The sequence below is a fragment of the Aristolochia californica genome, unplaced genomic scaffold (assembly GCF_029961685.1).
Source record: "Aristolochia californica isolate CCGP_79_NKW_82.1479 unplaced genomic scaffold, dmAriCali1.0.hap1 SCAF_3, whole genome shotgun sequence".
Taxonomy (NCBI): Eukaryota; Viridiplantae; Streptophyta; class Magnoliopsida; order Piperales; family Aristolochiaceae; genus Aristolochia; species Aristolochia californica.
Window position 1 is genome coordinate 8335326 of NW_027181992.1, and position 17691 is coordinate 8353016.

Genomic DNA, 17691 nt, shown 5'->3' on the forward strand with positions numbered 1-17691 from the left:
TATATCTGTTATTGCAGACAAAATCTGAAACAATTTTAATAAATTATCTTTGAGTTCAGATCTCAGAAATGGAGGTATTCGTTTAGAATAAGTTTATCCTGAGGCGGATTGGCTGTCTTGCAGAGAGGCTAAAAAATCAAATCCCAAGTCTAACCTCATTGTTTTTGCAAGAGGCTAAAAAATCAAATCCCAAGTCTCACCTCATTGTTTTTGCAAGTGACTAAAAAAGCAAATAGAAAGCCCAATAGGTCTGTCGATCTATGAAGTGTCACGACTGTAAGTTTAACTACAAAAAAGTTACAAAGAGTTCAAGTCATAAGTGGTCCTACCTCTAATTTAGTCATATGATTCGATCTCCACACATGAATTTGATTTGAGCCTTCAATTACCTGATGGGCGAACTACAAGCTTCCCTTATTTGACTAACTTCAGTTTTACGACTAGTCATCACTTGATGCTTGAAGAGGAAATTCGGTCTCATATTGTGACAACGGCTCCAAAGATGTGACAACGAAGTGGCAAGAATAATGTATGTTACTACCTTTACTAAGAGGGCTAGAGTAACTTGAAGTTTGAGGCGTTGGGAGAGTTGAGATTCAAGGAGAGAGAGGTTTGTAGCAAGACTTCTTCTTCTTCTTCTCATGAGAGTATGACAATTTATCTACCATTTGGGAATGGTGCCACATACTTTCTTTAGGTGAAACTTTCTAATGACACCATATGTCACCATCTCTTTTCTTGGGTGGAACTCTCTTGCAATGCGATGTGTCACCCATGTGCCACCTCATTTGGTTATGTGGCACTTATGTGGTACTTAAGTGGCATTCTTCTCTAAACTGATTTTGATGATAGACCCGTTCTAATCCACTTCATCTTAATTGTAAATTAATCTATGATGATAGAAATAGTTCAAGATTTTGATTGAAACTTTGATTTTAACAATTGATTGGTTGCTGGACAAAACGTCTGTGCTTTGTTTATCAAGATCTTTGACTTTGACCATCAGTCAGTTGACAATAAAGTTCATTCAATCTTGGTTATTGATCAATGTCGACTATCTAGATCATTGATAGAGGTTCTAATTTTGATTATGAAATTTTTATGCCTACAGATGCCTCATGTTGAATTTGTAGAAAAGAAAACTACTTCATTGACTTGTTATAATTTGAGTACAATGAGCTTTTATTTATAATAAAAGAAACAAGTAGAATCCAATTACGATTAAACTACCATTATCCTAGTTACACCCAAAGTTAATCATTGAAGGATAAGTCCTAGAACAATTGAACAAATAAACATAAATAGAAGACTAACATAACTAATACACCTTTAACGAAGACTAGTCTATGAGACAATGTCTTATTTTAGAGTCATCAATTAATGACACAAGTTGTTGGGCCCATGAAAATATTTTACTAGACACTAGATCATTAGTCTAAAGGTTCGTAGTTTTCAAGCCATAGAGTATCAAAGGGTGTTGTCATCAAATGTCGAATCGCTCAACCTTGTTGCAACATGCAAGTTGGTCCTAAAAAACTATTGATAGCCTTGTCCATCTATTCGACGACCAAAATCTTAAAGGGGGCCATCTCTAGATGTTGAATTTTTGGAAAAGAGAAAAATTTTATTGACTAGTTGTTATCAGAGTATATGAACCCCTATTTATAATAGAGAAAAGTAGTAGAGTCCAATTACAATTAAACTACTTTTGTCCCAATTACACCCAAACTCTAACACTTAAAGATAAGTCCTAACATAATTAAATAACTCAACATAAATAGAAGACTGACATAACTAAAACACCTTTAAACTGAAACTCTTTTGTGAGACCTCCTTCCATAATAATTGTGGCTCTGTAAGACTTCTAATTGAGAGTCGTGTAAGACTCTTCCATATTTGCTCTTCAACACTCCCCCTAAAAGTGAAGTTTACAACTTTAGCTTGCAATGAAAATGATTCTTGGTTTTCAATTTTCTTTTGCTGAAAAAAAATTCTTGACAAATACAATTCTTCATAGATGCAAAAACTTTGTCTTTTGTGCTCCCCCTTTTTTGAATATTTTTGTTACTTAAAACTTACCACAACATATGGAATAAAATACATCTTTCTTGTACTTCTTCTTCTATTTCTCCCCCTCAAGCTGGGAGGTAATGGCAATGGTCTCAACTTGAACCAAATAACATAGATATAGTAATAAGCTCCTCCATCATGGTTTGCCAAAGATAAGTACGAAATCAGATACAAAATCTCAAAAGGTAGAAATGGGTGATAAAACAAAAGTTAAAGCCAAACTCAAAAGGATAAAGTGGGTAATGCCTGTCATTCACAAGACGACGATAAAAGACCCACGGGTACCAATAAAAAGTCTTAATCGATTTAAAACATCCATATCAATAAAAGGGACCAACTAAAACAATGCTTCAAAAGGGTTTGGCCAAGGAGTAAGTGAGAGTCAAATAAAGGATTATAAGATAATCAAATTATGAATCAAACGAAACAATGCCGACAAAAAGGGGTAAGTGAGATATTTTCCTGATATTGTTGATAAATAACAGCCACTCAAAAATTGACTCAAAAAATTCGGCTTAAATTCGGATTTTTTAATGCAACAGGATACCGACATAACCTTTGGTTCTTCCAATGAGAATATATCTTTAAATATAGATCAGATTAACATAAAATTTTATCCTTTATAAACTAGACTTAAATACCTTTCATTTAAGCATAACTTCACTTAATAAAATATACTTCTTTTGAGATAAACAATCTGATAAATTTCAATCTCTATAATTTGTCCATACTAAGTACTCTTTCTTCTTTTGCCAGCATGACCATTGACTCTTCCAAGATCAATATCTTCATTTAAAAATCTCATATCGAGAACTGGTTGAATACATCAAAAATAGACTTACATATATTTATTTTCATATATAATTTTCCATATAAAGTCTCGTTCTTGATAGCATAAAATACCTCAGAAGTTGAAGTTTTCTGCTACTGCTTGAACCTTTCTTGTAGTCTGCCTCTGCTGCTTAAAATATCGATTTTTTTTGTAAAAAACTTCGACTTCAAAAAATTCATTTTGTGTTTGAAAGTAGACTCGAATATATTTTCGTCAATATATAATATGAAATATGAAAAGCTCAGTATAGAGGTGAAAACACAAAGTAAACAACGGGTATAAGGACTGAAAAAGAAAAAAAAAAGATACGAACCTATACTGCTAGAGATAATAGATTAGAAAAGGATCATATTATCTCTGTGGGTTGACCGAGTCAACTCACAGAACCTACTCTGATACCCTATTAAATTTATGAAAAAGAGAAAAACTTTATTAACTAGTTGTAATAAAAGAACATGAACCCCTATTTATAATAGAGGAAAGTAGTAGAATCCAATTAAAATTAAAGTACGTTGTCCAAATTGTACCCGAAGTCTAATACTTAAATAATAGTCCTAGCATAATTAAATAACTCAACATAAATAGAAGACTAACATAACTAAAATACCTTTAAACTGAAACTCTTCTATGAGGCGTCCTTCTATAATAATTGTGGCTATGTAAGACTTCTTAGTGTGAGAGTCATGCAAGACTCTTCCATATTTGCACTTCAACTCTAGACATAAAAAATTTAATTGTCAAAAGTAGGACCCTGAGTAATGATCCAGATCATCCACATATCTCGATGGTTCGGAATGAAAGAACTTGATCACTAATTGATGGATAATCAAAGTCAAAATTCTCAATGGGAAAAGTATAAATATTAAGTGAAGGGCTAATCAAAGGTCAAATCAAGTTTCTATTAAAATTCGAGTTGATTACCAAGATCATGGTCCAATTGACGACCAAGACAAAATGGATTGTGTTGGGCCACAACCAATGTCAAATGAAAAGGTGTCGCTACCTAAACACCACCTAGATGTTACATAAGAAACAAGGTGGCACAACATGTAACATAGTGGCACGAAAGCTCCACCCAAGCAAGAAGAGTGACACTAGCATCGTAAGATGACTCCACCTTAAACCAAAGGTGGTAAAGGATAAGTCGAGGTGTTAGATTCTCTTCAAATGAGAATAATTCTTGTGTTTCTTTTCTATTATATGTGTACCTAGTCAATGGAGAGGGATAAGATTAGTGAGAGAAAAAGGAGGGGTGGTGGAACCAAGCCCACTATCCTATAAATAAAGGTACCCCTTAGGAGAGAACCTAGAGAAGAGTTGGAGAGAACTCTTGGAGAGACTTTGGAGAATTTTTCCTAAGTTTCAAGCACGACATAGCTTTCTTCGTTGGAATATAAAAGTTCAAATAGTTTTCTCGACACTTCAAATCAATCAATTTGACGATTTATCAGATTTGTAGTAACAAGCAATTTCTTTTTGTGCCACTTTGTTGTCATCCTTGTAGCTACCACACGTAATACGAGGTCAAGTAAAATTCGTGCATGGAGATCAAATTAGAGGATTAAATCTGAAGTTGGACCATACATCACCTAAAATTTTGTAATTTTCTTATGTTGATGTACTCATGATCACACCGTTTCATGGACTGGTTCATTCTACGTCAACACCAACGTACCAATCTACTAGAGTGTACTAAAAATAATGAAATAAAACATATATAATAAATCTAATGGTAACATCCTACTTTGTTCCAACTGACAGTCGTATCCAATGTAACCTAGTTAGATCAAAATTGGTTGTCTTACATGTTTGATGGCTTGTTTGGTTTTAATAACATTGCTATTAATTGAGAGAGATTGAGAAAAGTTTTAAAATTCAAATCATCCATGAGAGGAATGAAGTAAAAAAAATGATTAAATACTTAGCTTAGAGTTTCAAACGTAATTGCTCCTTCCAAATAGGAAATTAATAAAAGAACAAATAGGAAAGAATAGAAAGAAGATACCATATTAACCCTATTAAACCCTATTAATCGAGAGAATGAGAAAAATGCAAAGATGCAAAACCTTTAAGGGAGGAAGAGAGGAAAAAATAAAAACACAAACACATACATTAGATTACTTGAACATAACAGCTCCTTCATCTCAAAATTAATTGAAGGGCAAATAATAAGGAAGGGAGAAGATGAAAAGCGATGGATGGAGAGTGAATAGAAGGTGGTAGAATGGGAGAAACTACCAAACCAAAGATTGAAAGAAAGGAAGCATCATCGAGCAAGATCAAATGAAAAGGAGACGCTACCAAAACACCACCTGGTTGTTACTTAAGCAACTTGGTGGCACAACAGGTGACATATAAGTGGCAAGAAAGCTCCACCCAAGCAAGAAGAGTGACACATGGTGACACTAGTATCGTAAGACAACCCCACCTTAAAGCAAAGGTGGTAAGGGATAAGAAGAGGTGTTAGATTCTCATCAAAAGAAAAATAAGTCTTGTGGTCTTCTTCCATTGTATGTGTACCTAGTCAAGGGGAGAGGGTAAGATTAGTAGAGAAAAAGGAGAGGTGGTTAAAGGTACTCCTTAGAGGAGAACCTAGATAAGAGTTGGAGAGAACACTTGGTGAGACTTTGGAGAATTTTTCCCAAGTTTCAAGCACGACAGAGCTTTCTTCGTTGGAAAAGAAAAGTTCAAATAGTTTTCTCGACACTTCAAATCAATCAAATTGACGGCTTATTAGATTTGTAGTAACAAACAATTTCTTTTGGTGCCACTTTGTTGTCATCCTTGAAGCTACCACACGTAAAACGAGGTCAAGTAAAATTCGTGCATGGAGATCGAATTAGAGGATTAAATCTAAAGTTGGACCATTCATCACCTAAAATTTTGTAATGTTCTTAAATTGTTGTACTCACAGTCACACCGTTTCATGGATTGGCTCATTGTAGACAACACCAACTTACCAATCTACTAGAGTGTGCTAAAACTAATGAAATAAAACATATATAATAAATTTAATGGTAACCTCCCACTTTGGTCTGACTAACAGTTGAATCCAATGTAACCTAGTTAGATAAAAATTGGTTGTCTTTCATGTTTGATGGCTAGTTCAGTTTTAATAACATTGCTATTAATTGAGAGAGATTGAGAAAAATTTTAAAATACAAATCATCCATGAGAGGAATGAAGTAAAAAAAATGATTAAATACTTAGCTTAGAGTTTAAAACTTAATTGCTCCTTCCAAATAGGAAACTAATAAAAGAACAAATAGTAAAGAATAGAAAGAAGATACGACATTAACCCTATTAAACCCTATTAACCGAGAGAATGAGAAAAATACAAAGATGCAAAACCTATAAGGGTAGAAGAGAGGGAAATAAAAAACCAAACACAAAAACATACATTATATTACTTGAACCCAACTGCTCCATCACAAAACTAATCGAAGAGCAAATAATAAGAAAGAAAGAAAATGAAAAGCGATGGATGGAGAGAGAATAGAAGGTGGTATAAAGGAAGATACTACCAAACCAAAGATTGAAAGAAGTAAGCATCCTCGAGTAGGACTTAATACTTATTATTTGATTATAGAGGTTGGAGTTCATAAGAATGGTTGAGTGAAGATGAATTTGAATTTTAAAAATTGTAGGAAAGATGGACTTTCAATGGAAATATCATTGTTTTAAAAATTCTAAGAATAATGTTACCTGATTGGCTTATTTACATGAAAACCCCAAACTTTTTCAAAGTAATAAAAATCTAAGAAATTTTGAAAAAAAAATGGGTGAGAAAGAATTGGTAAAAGTAAAGCAAGATATTAGATAATATGAAGAAAAATGGTAGGAGAAGGGATAAAGAAAAATTTAAGAAGAAATTAGAAGTATTACTATATGATTGGCTTATTTAGAAGAAAGTGGGCCCAAAGTTTAAAAGTAACAAAAAATCTATGAAACACATGTACGAGAGGGAATGATTATATATATATATATATATATATATATATATATATATATATATATATATTTTTTTTTTTTTTTTTGAGCTCTATACAGCTACAGTGCTTGCATGTTATGCGCTCATGTCCAAAGTAGCAAGAGGCGTTTTTCGCCCCCCACATGGCCACACCATCCGTCGCATTAGAGCAGTTGTTTGATTGTCCTCCCTAATCGTGATGAAAAAGATTGATCAGGTGGAAATGTTAGGAATTAGACGCCTAATTCCAAACTAACGAAAGTTATAATAATAATCGTGGAAGAAAGGAAAACAAACATGAAAATAAATAGAAAGATTTATATAGGTTCGCTTCAAGGTAAGACTACGTCCTGTCTTTCGCCGCTGCAGTAATCGAATATAAAGATGAAATAGTTTACAAGAGAAATCGTACACACTTACAAGTGTTTTCTCTAACATCTCTCGAGCTGCAACTCCAACTCCTTCTTGGTGATGATAAAACCCTAATAGTGGCACCCCTCAATTATAAAGATAAAATTAGGACAACCACGATCCGTGTACCGACTCAGCGTAGGGTGTTAATTAGACTCCACAACTTAACATTCTCTCACTTGGAGACCGGTCCAGCATCAATATCTCATCAACAACTTCTCAATCCTCAAAGAGAAGTCATCATAACAGTCTTTGTCAACATATCAGCCGGATTATAACTTCCTTGAATCTTCTCAAGTGCTAAGACTCAATCCTCCAGAGCGGATTTTATGAAGTCATAACGCACCTGTATGTGCTTTTTTCTGGTATGATAAATGTAATTCTTTATTAAATAAATATCACTCTGACTATCACAATACCACACATTCTTCCAGTGCTTTAGACCTAATTTTTCCTAGAAAAGACTGCAATCATACCATGTTTTTTATTGGTTTTGGTCACAACAACATATTTGGCCTCAATAGTGGAAAGAACAACTATCGTTTGCAACTTAGAGACCCAACTAACTGTTATACCACCCAATGTGTATACGTATCCAGTGGTACTCTTCCTACCATCAATGTCTCTAACCATGTCAGCATCAACACAACCCTATAATCCCAAGTCTGACCTTCTGAAACATTAGGCTGAGTTATGTGCCTCTCAAATACCTTAGAATCCACTTCACTGCTTTCCAATGTTGGTTACCTATTGCACCTTTCAAATACCTGAGAATCTACTTCACTGCTTCCCAATGTTGCTTACCTGGATTACTCATATATCTGCTCACAACTCCCACTGCATGAGTTATGCCTGGTCTAGTGCACACCATGACATACATGAGATTTCCAATAGCAGGAGCATAAGGCACATTGGCCACGTGCTCTCTCTTCTACTCTGTAGAAGGTGATTTGCTCCTTAGATAGCCTAAAGTGACTAGAAAACGGAGTACTCTCTAGTTTTGCATCATTCATGTTGAATCTGCTCGGCACTTTCTTCACATATTCTTCTTGTGACAGTTTCAAAACATCAATGTCCCTAGTAATCCTCATCCCAATGATTTGTTTTGCGTCACCCAAATCCTTCATTTCAAACTTCTTAGACAACTCCATTTTCAACTTTTCTATTTCCTGTTTGCAACCACCTGCTATCAACATGTAATCCACATTAAGCTGTAGAAAGATATAGGAGTCATCAAGTTTCTTCACATGACATCAATGATTTGCCTGACACCTAAAGAAACCATTACTACTCATAAAGGTGTCAAACTTCTTATACCATTGTCTTGGAGCTTTTTTAAGACCATAAAAGCTCTTTTGAAGTTTGCACACCATTTTCTCCTTGTGCTTTGAAACCCTGTGGTTGCATCATGTAAATTTCTTTCTCCAAATCACCATGAAGAAAGACCGTCTTTACATTCAACTGCGCTAAGTGCAAATCTTCATTTGCCACTAGTCCAAGCAGTGTTCAAATAGTAGTCAATTTCACTACTAGAGAGAAAATCTCAGTGTAATCAATGTCTTCTTTTTGTTTAAAGCCCTTTACCACCTGTATTGGCTTGTACCATTTTCTGCTATCGTGTTCGTCTTTTATTCGATACACCCATTTATTCTGCAAGGCCTTCTTCCCTTTTGGTAACTTGGTCAACTGCCATGTCTGATTAGATAACAAAGAATCCATCTCATCCTTCATGGCTAACTCCCACTTGGTTGATTTATCAACTTGCACGGCTTCCTCATCTCTCTAGTTCACCTTTATCTATGAACAAAATATAATTCAGTGCAAGGGAATACCTCTGTGGTGGTCTGTTAGTTCTGACAGATCTCTTGAGTTCAGTCACCTAAATGTTTTGATTTAATTCTGGGGATTAGTTTTCCTAGTCTTCCTGAGAAATATTCTTCATCTCAAGAGTTGGAAGAGCTCTCATCTGAATCAATTAAGACTTATTGGTTTAATCACTTGTGCTCGCAGACTCTATTCTCAACCTGTCTTTATACTGGACACCTTCATTGAATATCACTTCCTTGCTCCTAATGACCTTATGACTTTGGATGCTACAAGATCCTTAGCTAGTCAAATAGTTATGCTACAAGATTTTTATTTTTTTGAAGCTTTTTTAAGTATAAATATGTACTTATTACACATCATTAGTATTTTAAATAATTGTTACCATCAAAATTAACTTAATCAAAAATCCTAAGACTAATAGAATCAATTCCAACAAACCTTTATTATACTTATAAATTTTTTTCTTTAAAAAGTTTTAAAGTTACAAAGTGAAAGTAACTTTTTACTATACTTATTTTTAAAACTATTTCTATTAAAAAATTATAAATACTAATGATGTCTCAGTTATTTTCTGGATGCTCCAAGATTTTATCCCATACCAATTGACCATCGTCCTAAAGTCTTCCGCTCACGTCATCTTTTATGTCAAGACCGTATGAGACACGCGGTGGGCCCACAGTGACGAGTGGGTCCGGTTTGTCAGCAGAGATCGGACTACTAAGCGGAGGTGGTCATCGGGTCATTAGAGCCTCCACGCTCGACAGCCTCTCCTCACGTGTGGGTCCCACCTGCTTCTCGCGACCGTCTCTGTCATTAAAAATAGCTGGGTCCGGCCCCACTAGAGCTCCCTCTTTCTCAGCCTCTTCACCCACCTATTTGCCACGTATACAAACGCACCCATGTCGGTGGTGGGTCCCATGGAGATCACGCATCCCATCAAATTACCTTCTTTAGCCTAACCCGCTGAAGCAGAACACTCTTCTCCTCAGCGCGTGCTTCTTCCCTCGTATCCGGTTTTATCCCTTTAATTTGATGTAACTGCTCTCTCATTTTGTATAAATTCGCTTCGCTGGAGCTCTCCCCCAGAAGCCTCTTCACCTCCATTCGGAACCATTTTCTTTCTTGGCGTTTTTTATTGGTTTTTAGTGTGGTAGAAATGGGCGAAACTGTGGAGATGAGCCTCGAAAACGGATTCACAGTCTCGCAAGGCGATGGATTAACCGGAGATAGCAAAAGCAATTGCTACTGGTATGAGGAAGAGATCGATGAGGATCTCAAATGGTCTTTTGCTCTTAAAAGGTGATTTTCTTCCGGCTTGCATGTATCTGCAAAGACAAAAGTTTCTTATGGAATTTCTTTCAGGCTTCGATGTAGTTGAGGATTATCCGAAGCAGAAATTCTTTCATCTTCTTCTTCTTCTTTTTTTTTTTTGGTAAAACAAGCAATGCATTGTCTAAGAAATACATTGCTTGATACCAAAGATGTAATTATCTGATCTTTTATTTAATCGATTTCTTTTCTTTGATCAGCGTTTTGCATAGAGGCGCTAGCCAGTATCAGGAGATTGCTCTTTTGGACACAAAACATTTCGGCAAGGTGGCTATCATGCTCTTTCTTTCCTTGTCTAGCGTTGTCTCCTTGACACTTATTATTTCTATGTCCTATGTTCTTTTCTTGATCTAATTGTTCTTTTCATTTTTCTGCGACTCAGGCTTTGGTGATTGATGGCAAGATGCAGAGCGCGGAAATGGATGAATTTATTTACCATGAATGCTTAGTTCATCCTGCTCTTTCGTTTCATCCCAAGCAAGTTGCATATGCTTACACTTGTTCCCGTTTCCCCTTGGAAACCATCCATCACGCTTAAATATCATCTTCATCGATTTTTTCTTGTATTTGTTTCGTTTGCAGTCCCAAAAAAGTTTTTATAATGGGAGGTGGCGAAGGGTCTACTGCAAGAGAAATTTTGAAGCATAAAAATATAGAGAAAGTCGTGATGTGTGATATTGATCAGGTGATAAAAGGAAAAGAAATCCTTTTCTTCCACCCCAACTTGTTATCTCTTCCCACTTGTGATTTCAAATTTCCACGTTTCATGGCATTCATGCAGGAGGTCGTCGATTTCTGCCGGAGGTATCTGACGGCCAACAGCGACGCGTTCGCCGACGAGAAGCTTCACCTCGTAATCAACGACGCTAAGTGAGTCCATAAACTGAAATTTCCCAAGATTAGCATTTAAATATCTCGTTTCATTAATTTGCTTTCAATGGAACATAATCATTTGCTGTAGATGCATTGAACGTCTTTGCTGTTTCTTGTAAAATGGTTCCTGTAAGACAGGTGCATGATTAATGCCCCACCCCAACATAAGGAAGTAATTGAATTTATTTCTTTGGGAAAATTATGAGTGAATAAGTAAATTAGAGCAATAATTAATGTGCGTGTTGATGAAGGGCGGAGATGCAGGCAAGCAACGAAAACTTCGATGTCATCGTGGGAGACCTAGCAGATCCAGTGGAAGGAGGGCCCTGCTATCAGCTCTACACCCAAAGCTTCTATGAACAGGTGCTGAAGCCCAAGCTGAACGACAATGGGATCTTTGTAACTCAAGTGTGTCTCTTTCAACTCTCTTTTCCTCTGGTTTTGAATTCTTCAAAATGATCTCTCAGTGCTGCCTGTGACGAGGGAATAAATTTCTTCTAACTTTGTTTTGTCTCCCCAGGCCGGACCTGCGGGTGTTCTTACGCACAAGGAGGTCTTCTCCTCCATCTACAACACCCTCAAGCAGGTTTTCAAATGTGAGTGTTCCTTCTTTTTTTCTTCAAACTTCAAATGGATTTCAAATGGTTGACTGGAGGGGATAATTCTGCAGATGTGGTGGCGTACACTGCTCATATCCCTTCTTTTGCCGATACCTGGGGATGGGTCCTGGTAGGTTGTTTTTTCATTTCGGTTTGTCATTTGTCACTACTATGGACTTAACTTCAGTTTGCGATTTCTTGCTTAATATTGCATTTGAAGGCCTCTGATAAGCCATTTAGCTTCGATGCCAAGCAAATGGACGAAAATATCAAGGATCGAATCAAGGGTGAGTTGCAGTATTTGAATGGCGATTCCTTCGTCGCCTCCACTGTCATGAACAAGACAGTTCACAACTCGTAAGTGTTTCATAGACGATTCATAGTCCATCATCAGTCCGGAGGCGGAGTGAACGTAGCATGCAAATGATTCTTGGAATTTTATGTTGACAGACTGTTGAATGAAACTCATGTATACACGGAGGAGAACGCGAGATTTCTGCACGGGCATGGGAAGGCACACTCGAGCAGTTCCGGTCTTTGAAGGGTACTTGAGAATCGCCGGCGAGAGTGGGGAATCAACGTCCTAGAGTCTACAGAAGCAGTTCCAAAGGTTTATGAGTGTTGTCTAAAGAGGATGTGGGATTCTGTTCTTCTTCCAGAATATATCTGTTATTGCAGACAAAATCTGAAACAATTTTAATAAATTATCTTTGAGTTCAGATCTCAGAAATGGAGGTATTCGTTTAGAATAAGTTTATCCTGAGGCGGATTGGCTGTCGAGCAGAGAGGCTAAAAAATCAAATCCCAAGTCTAACCTCATTGTTTTTGCAAGAGGCTAGAAAATCAAATAGTCATATGATTCGATCTCCACACATGAATTTTATTTGAGCCTTCAATTACCAGACGGGTGAATTTCCTTTAGGGGGGTTTAGTCCACAATGAAGTGGAATGAATTCCCCCCGCATTACTTAGTTCATCCCACTTATGGCGTTAGTCCAGTGAGATAACACCATTTCATTCGCTCAGGCAAAAATGGGGGAAAGCTGTTTCCTACCTATTTTGCGAATCATCAGCTTTCCACGCGCGACGCGCGTTGCTTCTTCCCTCCCCCTCCCTGCCGTCAGCCTCTCCAGACGACCTCTGCTCCCTCCCCGACCGTTATTTTTTCCTCCCTCTGCCCCCACCCCCGTGGCCGTCCTCCCTCTGCCCCCACCTCTGTCGGCCTCCCTCTCTTCCCCCCCTCCGCGATCGTTAAACAAAGTATTTTTTCCTCCCTCTGCCCCCACCTCCGTCGCAGAGCACGGGAGGCTCTGTTGCAGAGCCCCTCGGCCTCCCTCTCTTTCGCCCCCCCGGCCTTCCTCCCTCCCTCTCTCGACCTCCGTCGCAGAGCACGGGAGGCCAAAGCCCCTCGGCCTCCTGGCTTCTCTTCTCTCTCGGCCTCCCTATTTTCTCCCTCTAGGCGCACCGTCGGAGCGTCGCCTCCGTCGCCGTTGCCCGCCGCCATCGCCGTTGCCGTTGCCAAGCCCCCGCAGAGGAAGACGAAGACGATGTTTAATTTTTCCTAAGTTAGAAAAAATTAAACATCGTCATAATTGGTTTAATTATCCAATTAATTAAACAATTAGTTTTTCATTTTTTGTTAATATATTATTAATTAATAATATTTAAAATGTATATTATGTTATTGATAAATTAATATATTTATTTATTTATTATGTATTTATTTATTTTTTAATAAAATAGTGAGTTTTAATGTTAAACTATATCTTATGTTATTACAGAATAATTTATTTATTTATTATATTCACTTATGTTATTTTTAACTTTTTTATTTATTTTAAATAATTTATTCTTGTCACACGTAATTAGTATATTAATTTATAATAAACTATAATCATTAATTGGTTTAATTATTCAATTGTTATAATTAATTAAACCATAATTATTGTTTTAATTTATAATAAATTATAATCATTAAGTAATATAATATAATTTTTTATTAATTAGGATATTAATATATTCTAATACTACACGTTAAATCACTTATAAGTGTAGTAATCACGCTTATTTTTGTTAATTATATGTTTAGGTATATGTTCTATTTAAGTATATTATAAAATGTTACTTATTCTCTTTTTTATATTATATTTTTCATTTGGGGGCACTAACACTGAAATCTGTTTTCCAGCCACTTGAACTCGTCTATACTAACACCCAAACATGAGTTGAAGTGGAAGCAATTCATCTCACTTCAATTCAATTTTCCAATTCATTTCCACTTCATTGTGGACTAACCCCCCCTTAGTTGACTAACTTCAGTTTTACGACTAGTCATCACTTGATGCTTGAAGAGGAAATTCAGTCTAAGAGGGCCCAAGTAACTTGAAGTTTGAGTGGTTAGGTGCAACTTTCTTTTGACGCCATATGTCACATATGTGCCACCTCTTTTCCTTGGTGGAGCTCTCTTGCAATGCAATGTGTCACCCATGTGCCACCTTGTTTGCTTATGTGGCACTTAAGTGGCATTCTTCTCTAAACTGATTTTGTTCTAATCCACTTCATCTTCATTGTAAATTAAGCTATGATCATAGAAATAGATCAAGATTTTGACTCTGATTTTTACAATTGATTGGTTGCTTGACAAAACGTCTATGCCTTGATTATTGAGATCTTTAACTTTGATCAGTAATCAATTGACAAAAAAGTTCATTCAATTTTGGTTATTGATCAATGTCGGCGATCTAATTGAGGTTCTAGTTTTGATTATGAAAATTTTATGCCTAAAGAGGCCTCATGTTGAATTTATTGAAAAGTGTAATATTTCACTAACTTGTTATAATTTGAGTACCATGAGCTTCTATTTATAATAATGGAAACAAGTAGAATTCGTAAATTGAAAACTAACATAACTAATACAACTTTGACTAATACTATTCTGTGAGACCTCGTCTTATTTTAGAGTCATCAATTAATGACACAAGTTGTTGGGCCATGACCAAGATCCAATCAAAAGGAGACGCTACCTAAACACCACCTAAATGTTACATAAGCAGCAAGGTGGCACAACATGTGACTTATACATGGTGACACTAGCATCGTAAGAAAACTCCACCATAAAACAAAGGTGGTAAAGGATAAGGTGAGGTGTTAGATTCTCATCAAATGAAGAATAAGTCTTGTGGTCCTCTTCCGTTGTATGTGTACCTAGTCAAGGGGAGAAGGATAAGATTAGTGAGAGAAAAAGGAGGGGTGGTTGAACCCGAGCCCACCATCCTATAAATAAAGTTGCCCCTTAGGGGAGAAGCTAGAGAAGAGTTGGAGAGAAGTCTTGGTGAGACTTTGGAGAATTCTTCCTAAATTTCAAGCATGATAGAGCTTTCTTCGTTGGAAAAGAAAAGTTCAGATCAATCAATTTGACGATTTATCAGATTTGTAGTAACAAGCAATTTCTTTTGACGTATGGCATTGATTAAACTCCACAACTTCACAAAAAATCTTGTTTAAAGTACCAATAGAAGCTTAAGCGGGGGGGTGGTTAGTGCACAATGTAAGTGCGGAGGGAAAGTGGAATACAATGAAAAGTACTTTCCCTGGGGAAAGTGAGAGGGAATGTAAAATACTTGTTTGTGTTAGTGTGTGCAATGGAAAGTGAGAGAGAATGTAAAATACTTGTTTGTGTTAGTGTGTGCAATGGAAAGTGCAGTGTAAAGTACTTGTTTGTGTTAGTGTGCGCAATGGAAAGTGCAGTATAAAGTACTTGTTTGTGTTAGTGTGCGCAATGGAAAGTATGGTGTAAAGTGCATATAAATTATTTATTAAATAAAATATTTTGATATGTCTGACTATCAGAAAATTAAATTAATATTAGTTAATAAATAAAATATATTAAATATAATAATTAAACAAATTCTTACTTTTATATTATTAAATTTGTAATCAAATTTTAATTTCGTAATATCTAAATATGAAATAATTATACAAATATCGTACTACATAGCGTACTACACAAATATCGTAATAATAAAAATAAAAATAATACAAATATAACTCAATCACCTTTTTAATATAAAAATTATATCTGTTCATACAAAAGTACAACACAAAAAATATTTAGTGGCGTTAAAACATAACAGTCAATAATTTTGCCATATCTGAATTGCTAAAACATCTCGATAATTTGATGCGCTTGCAGATTGTACTCCAGACTCCCTCTGAGTACGTGCAACTAGAATAAATTATTAAAAATAAATAAATAAAAATAAAAATAACATAAGTGAATATAATAAATTAATTAATTAATTTTTAATAACATAAGATATGTTTTAACATTAAAAACCACTAATTTAATACAATAATAAAAAAATAAATATAATAAATAAATATATATTTATCAATAACATAATATATTTTTATGTATTATTAATTAATAATATATTGTTACAAAATTTAAAACTATTGGTTTAATTAATTATAGCAATGGGATAATTAAACCAAAACAATTTATCAAATATTTATTTTAAAAATATTTTAATTATGACTATTAAATCACTAATTTAATATAGTAATTATAAAATAGATATATTATAAAATAAAAATAATTATTTTTAAATAAAAAATATAAATTATTACGACGGTTTAATTTTTCCTAACTTAGGAAAAAGTAAACTATCGTCTTCCTCAGCGGCAGTAGACTACGGCGACAGACCAGCGGGCAAAGGCGACGGAGGCAGCGGGCGACGGCGACGAAGGAAGCGGGCCAACGGTGACAGAGGCGGCGCTCCAACAATACGTCGAGAGGGAGAAGAGAGGGAGGCCGAGAGGCTCTGTGACAAAGGCTCAGCCTCCCGAGCTCTGCGATGGAGATCGAGAGGGAGAGGAGTGGGAGGTCGAGAGAGAAGAGAAGCCGAAGTAGGACGATTGAAGTCGGCGATGGTCGCGAGCAAGCGAGAGAGAAAAAAAATTCTCCAAAACCTCGTTTGACAGAGGTTCCTTCCCGACAGCCTGAGCCCGAGATGTATTTGAGCGATGGTAAGTGAAATCAGAGCTCGACCCCTCTGATTTCACTTACCATCGTTTTATGCCTGAAACGGGGGAAAACGAAATACAATTGTATTTCACTTTTCCCTATCACTTACGGTGCGCACTAACGCGTTTCGGCTCACTTTCCCCAGCGTAAGATTTCACTTACGCTGTGCACTAACAGACCGTAAACAATATCTAAAAAAGAAAGAAGAATTAATTGAAGAAAATAAAAAAAATTCATATATAAATAGATATAATAGATATAATAGATAAAAAATTAAAATCATAATAATATATGATTGGTTAATTTAGAACCAAATTGGTCCAAAGATTTAGAAGTAAAGAAAAATTAGAGAAAAATTGATGGGAGAGGGGATAATGATTTTTATTATCATATATAAATATATAATAAATATAATAGATTTATAATTTCCATCTGTGGGTAGGGCACCCTGTTGCTCAAGAACTAGTGTGCTAATCTTTCATATAGCTAATTGACATGGTGGTAGTTGTTACAGGAGAGGGATGGGGAGGAGGTGAAGGGGGTAAAGAGAGAAATGAGGCCTTAGAGGGGAGATATTTGCGCTCCTTAATATTTTTCCGAGAGAATGACTTTCAGGTCCCTTAATGGGAAATCTTTTCATAAAAATACCTTCTTTTTTTCAGAAAAAAAATTCGTTTTAAAATATTTTTAAGACATAAAGATGCACGGTTGCTTCGTAGAAATCCATTCCTAACTGAAAAAAGGCGGCGTTCGC

General features: G+C 35.8%; 1 protein-coding gene across 1 annotated transcript; it reads left to right on the forward strand.

Annotated features, from left to right (window-relative positions):
• The first annotated feature begins 10227 nt into the window (after nucleotides 1–10227).
• Nucleotides 10228–12572, forward strand: LOC137959711 (thermospermine synthase ACAULIS5-like). Its single transcript, XM_068807045.1, has 10 exons — nucleotides 10228–10409; nucleotides 10640–10706; nucleotides 10822–10916; nucleotides 11022–11124; nucleotides 11221–11309; nucleotides 11564–11720; nucleotides 11833–11908; nucleotides 11983–12041; nucleotides 12132–12268; nucleotides 12362–12572. Exons 1-10 carry the CDS (start codon nucleotides 10267–10269, stop codon nucleotides 12450–12452), a joined length of 1017 nt encoding a protein of 338 aa, XP_068663146.1. The 5' UTR covers nucleotides 10228–10266; the 3' UTR covers nucleotides 12453–12572.
• The last annotated feature ends 5119 nt before the right edge of the window (nucleotides 12573–17691 follow it).

What these genes read in the sequence shown, in the direction of transcription:
- LOC137959711 (XM_068807045.1), top strand. Translation starts at nt 10,267, where the DNA reads ATGGGCGAAACTGTGGAGATGAGCCTCGAAAACGGATTCACAGTCTCG. An exon ending in ACACAAAACATTTCGGCAAG is followed by an intron (nt 10,707 to 10,821) that starts GTGGCTATCATG and finishes TCTGCGACTCAG; the next exon opens with GCTTTGGTGATTGATGGCAA. An exon ending in ATGGGATCTTTGTAACTCAA is followed by an intron (nt 11,721 to 11,832) that starts GTGTGTCTCTTT and finishes TTGTCTCCCCAG; the next exon opens with GCCGGACCTGCGGGTGTTCT.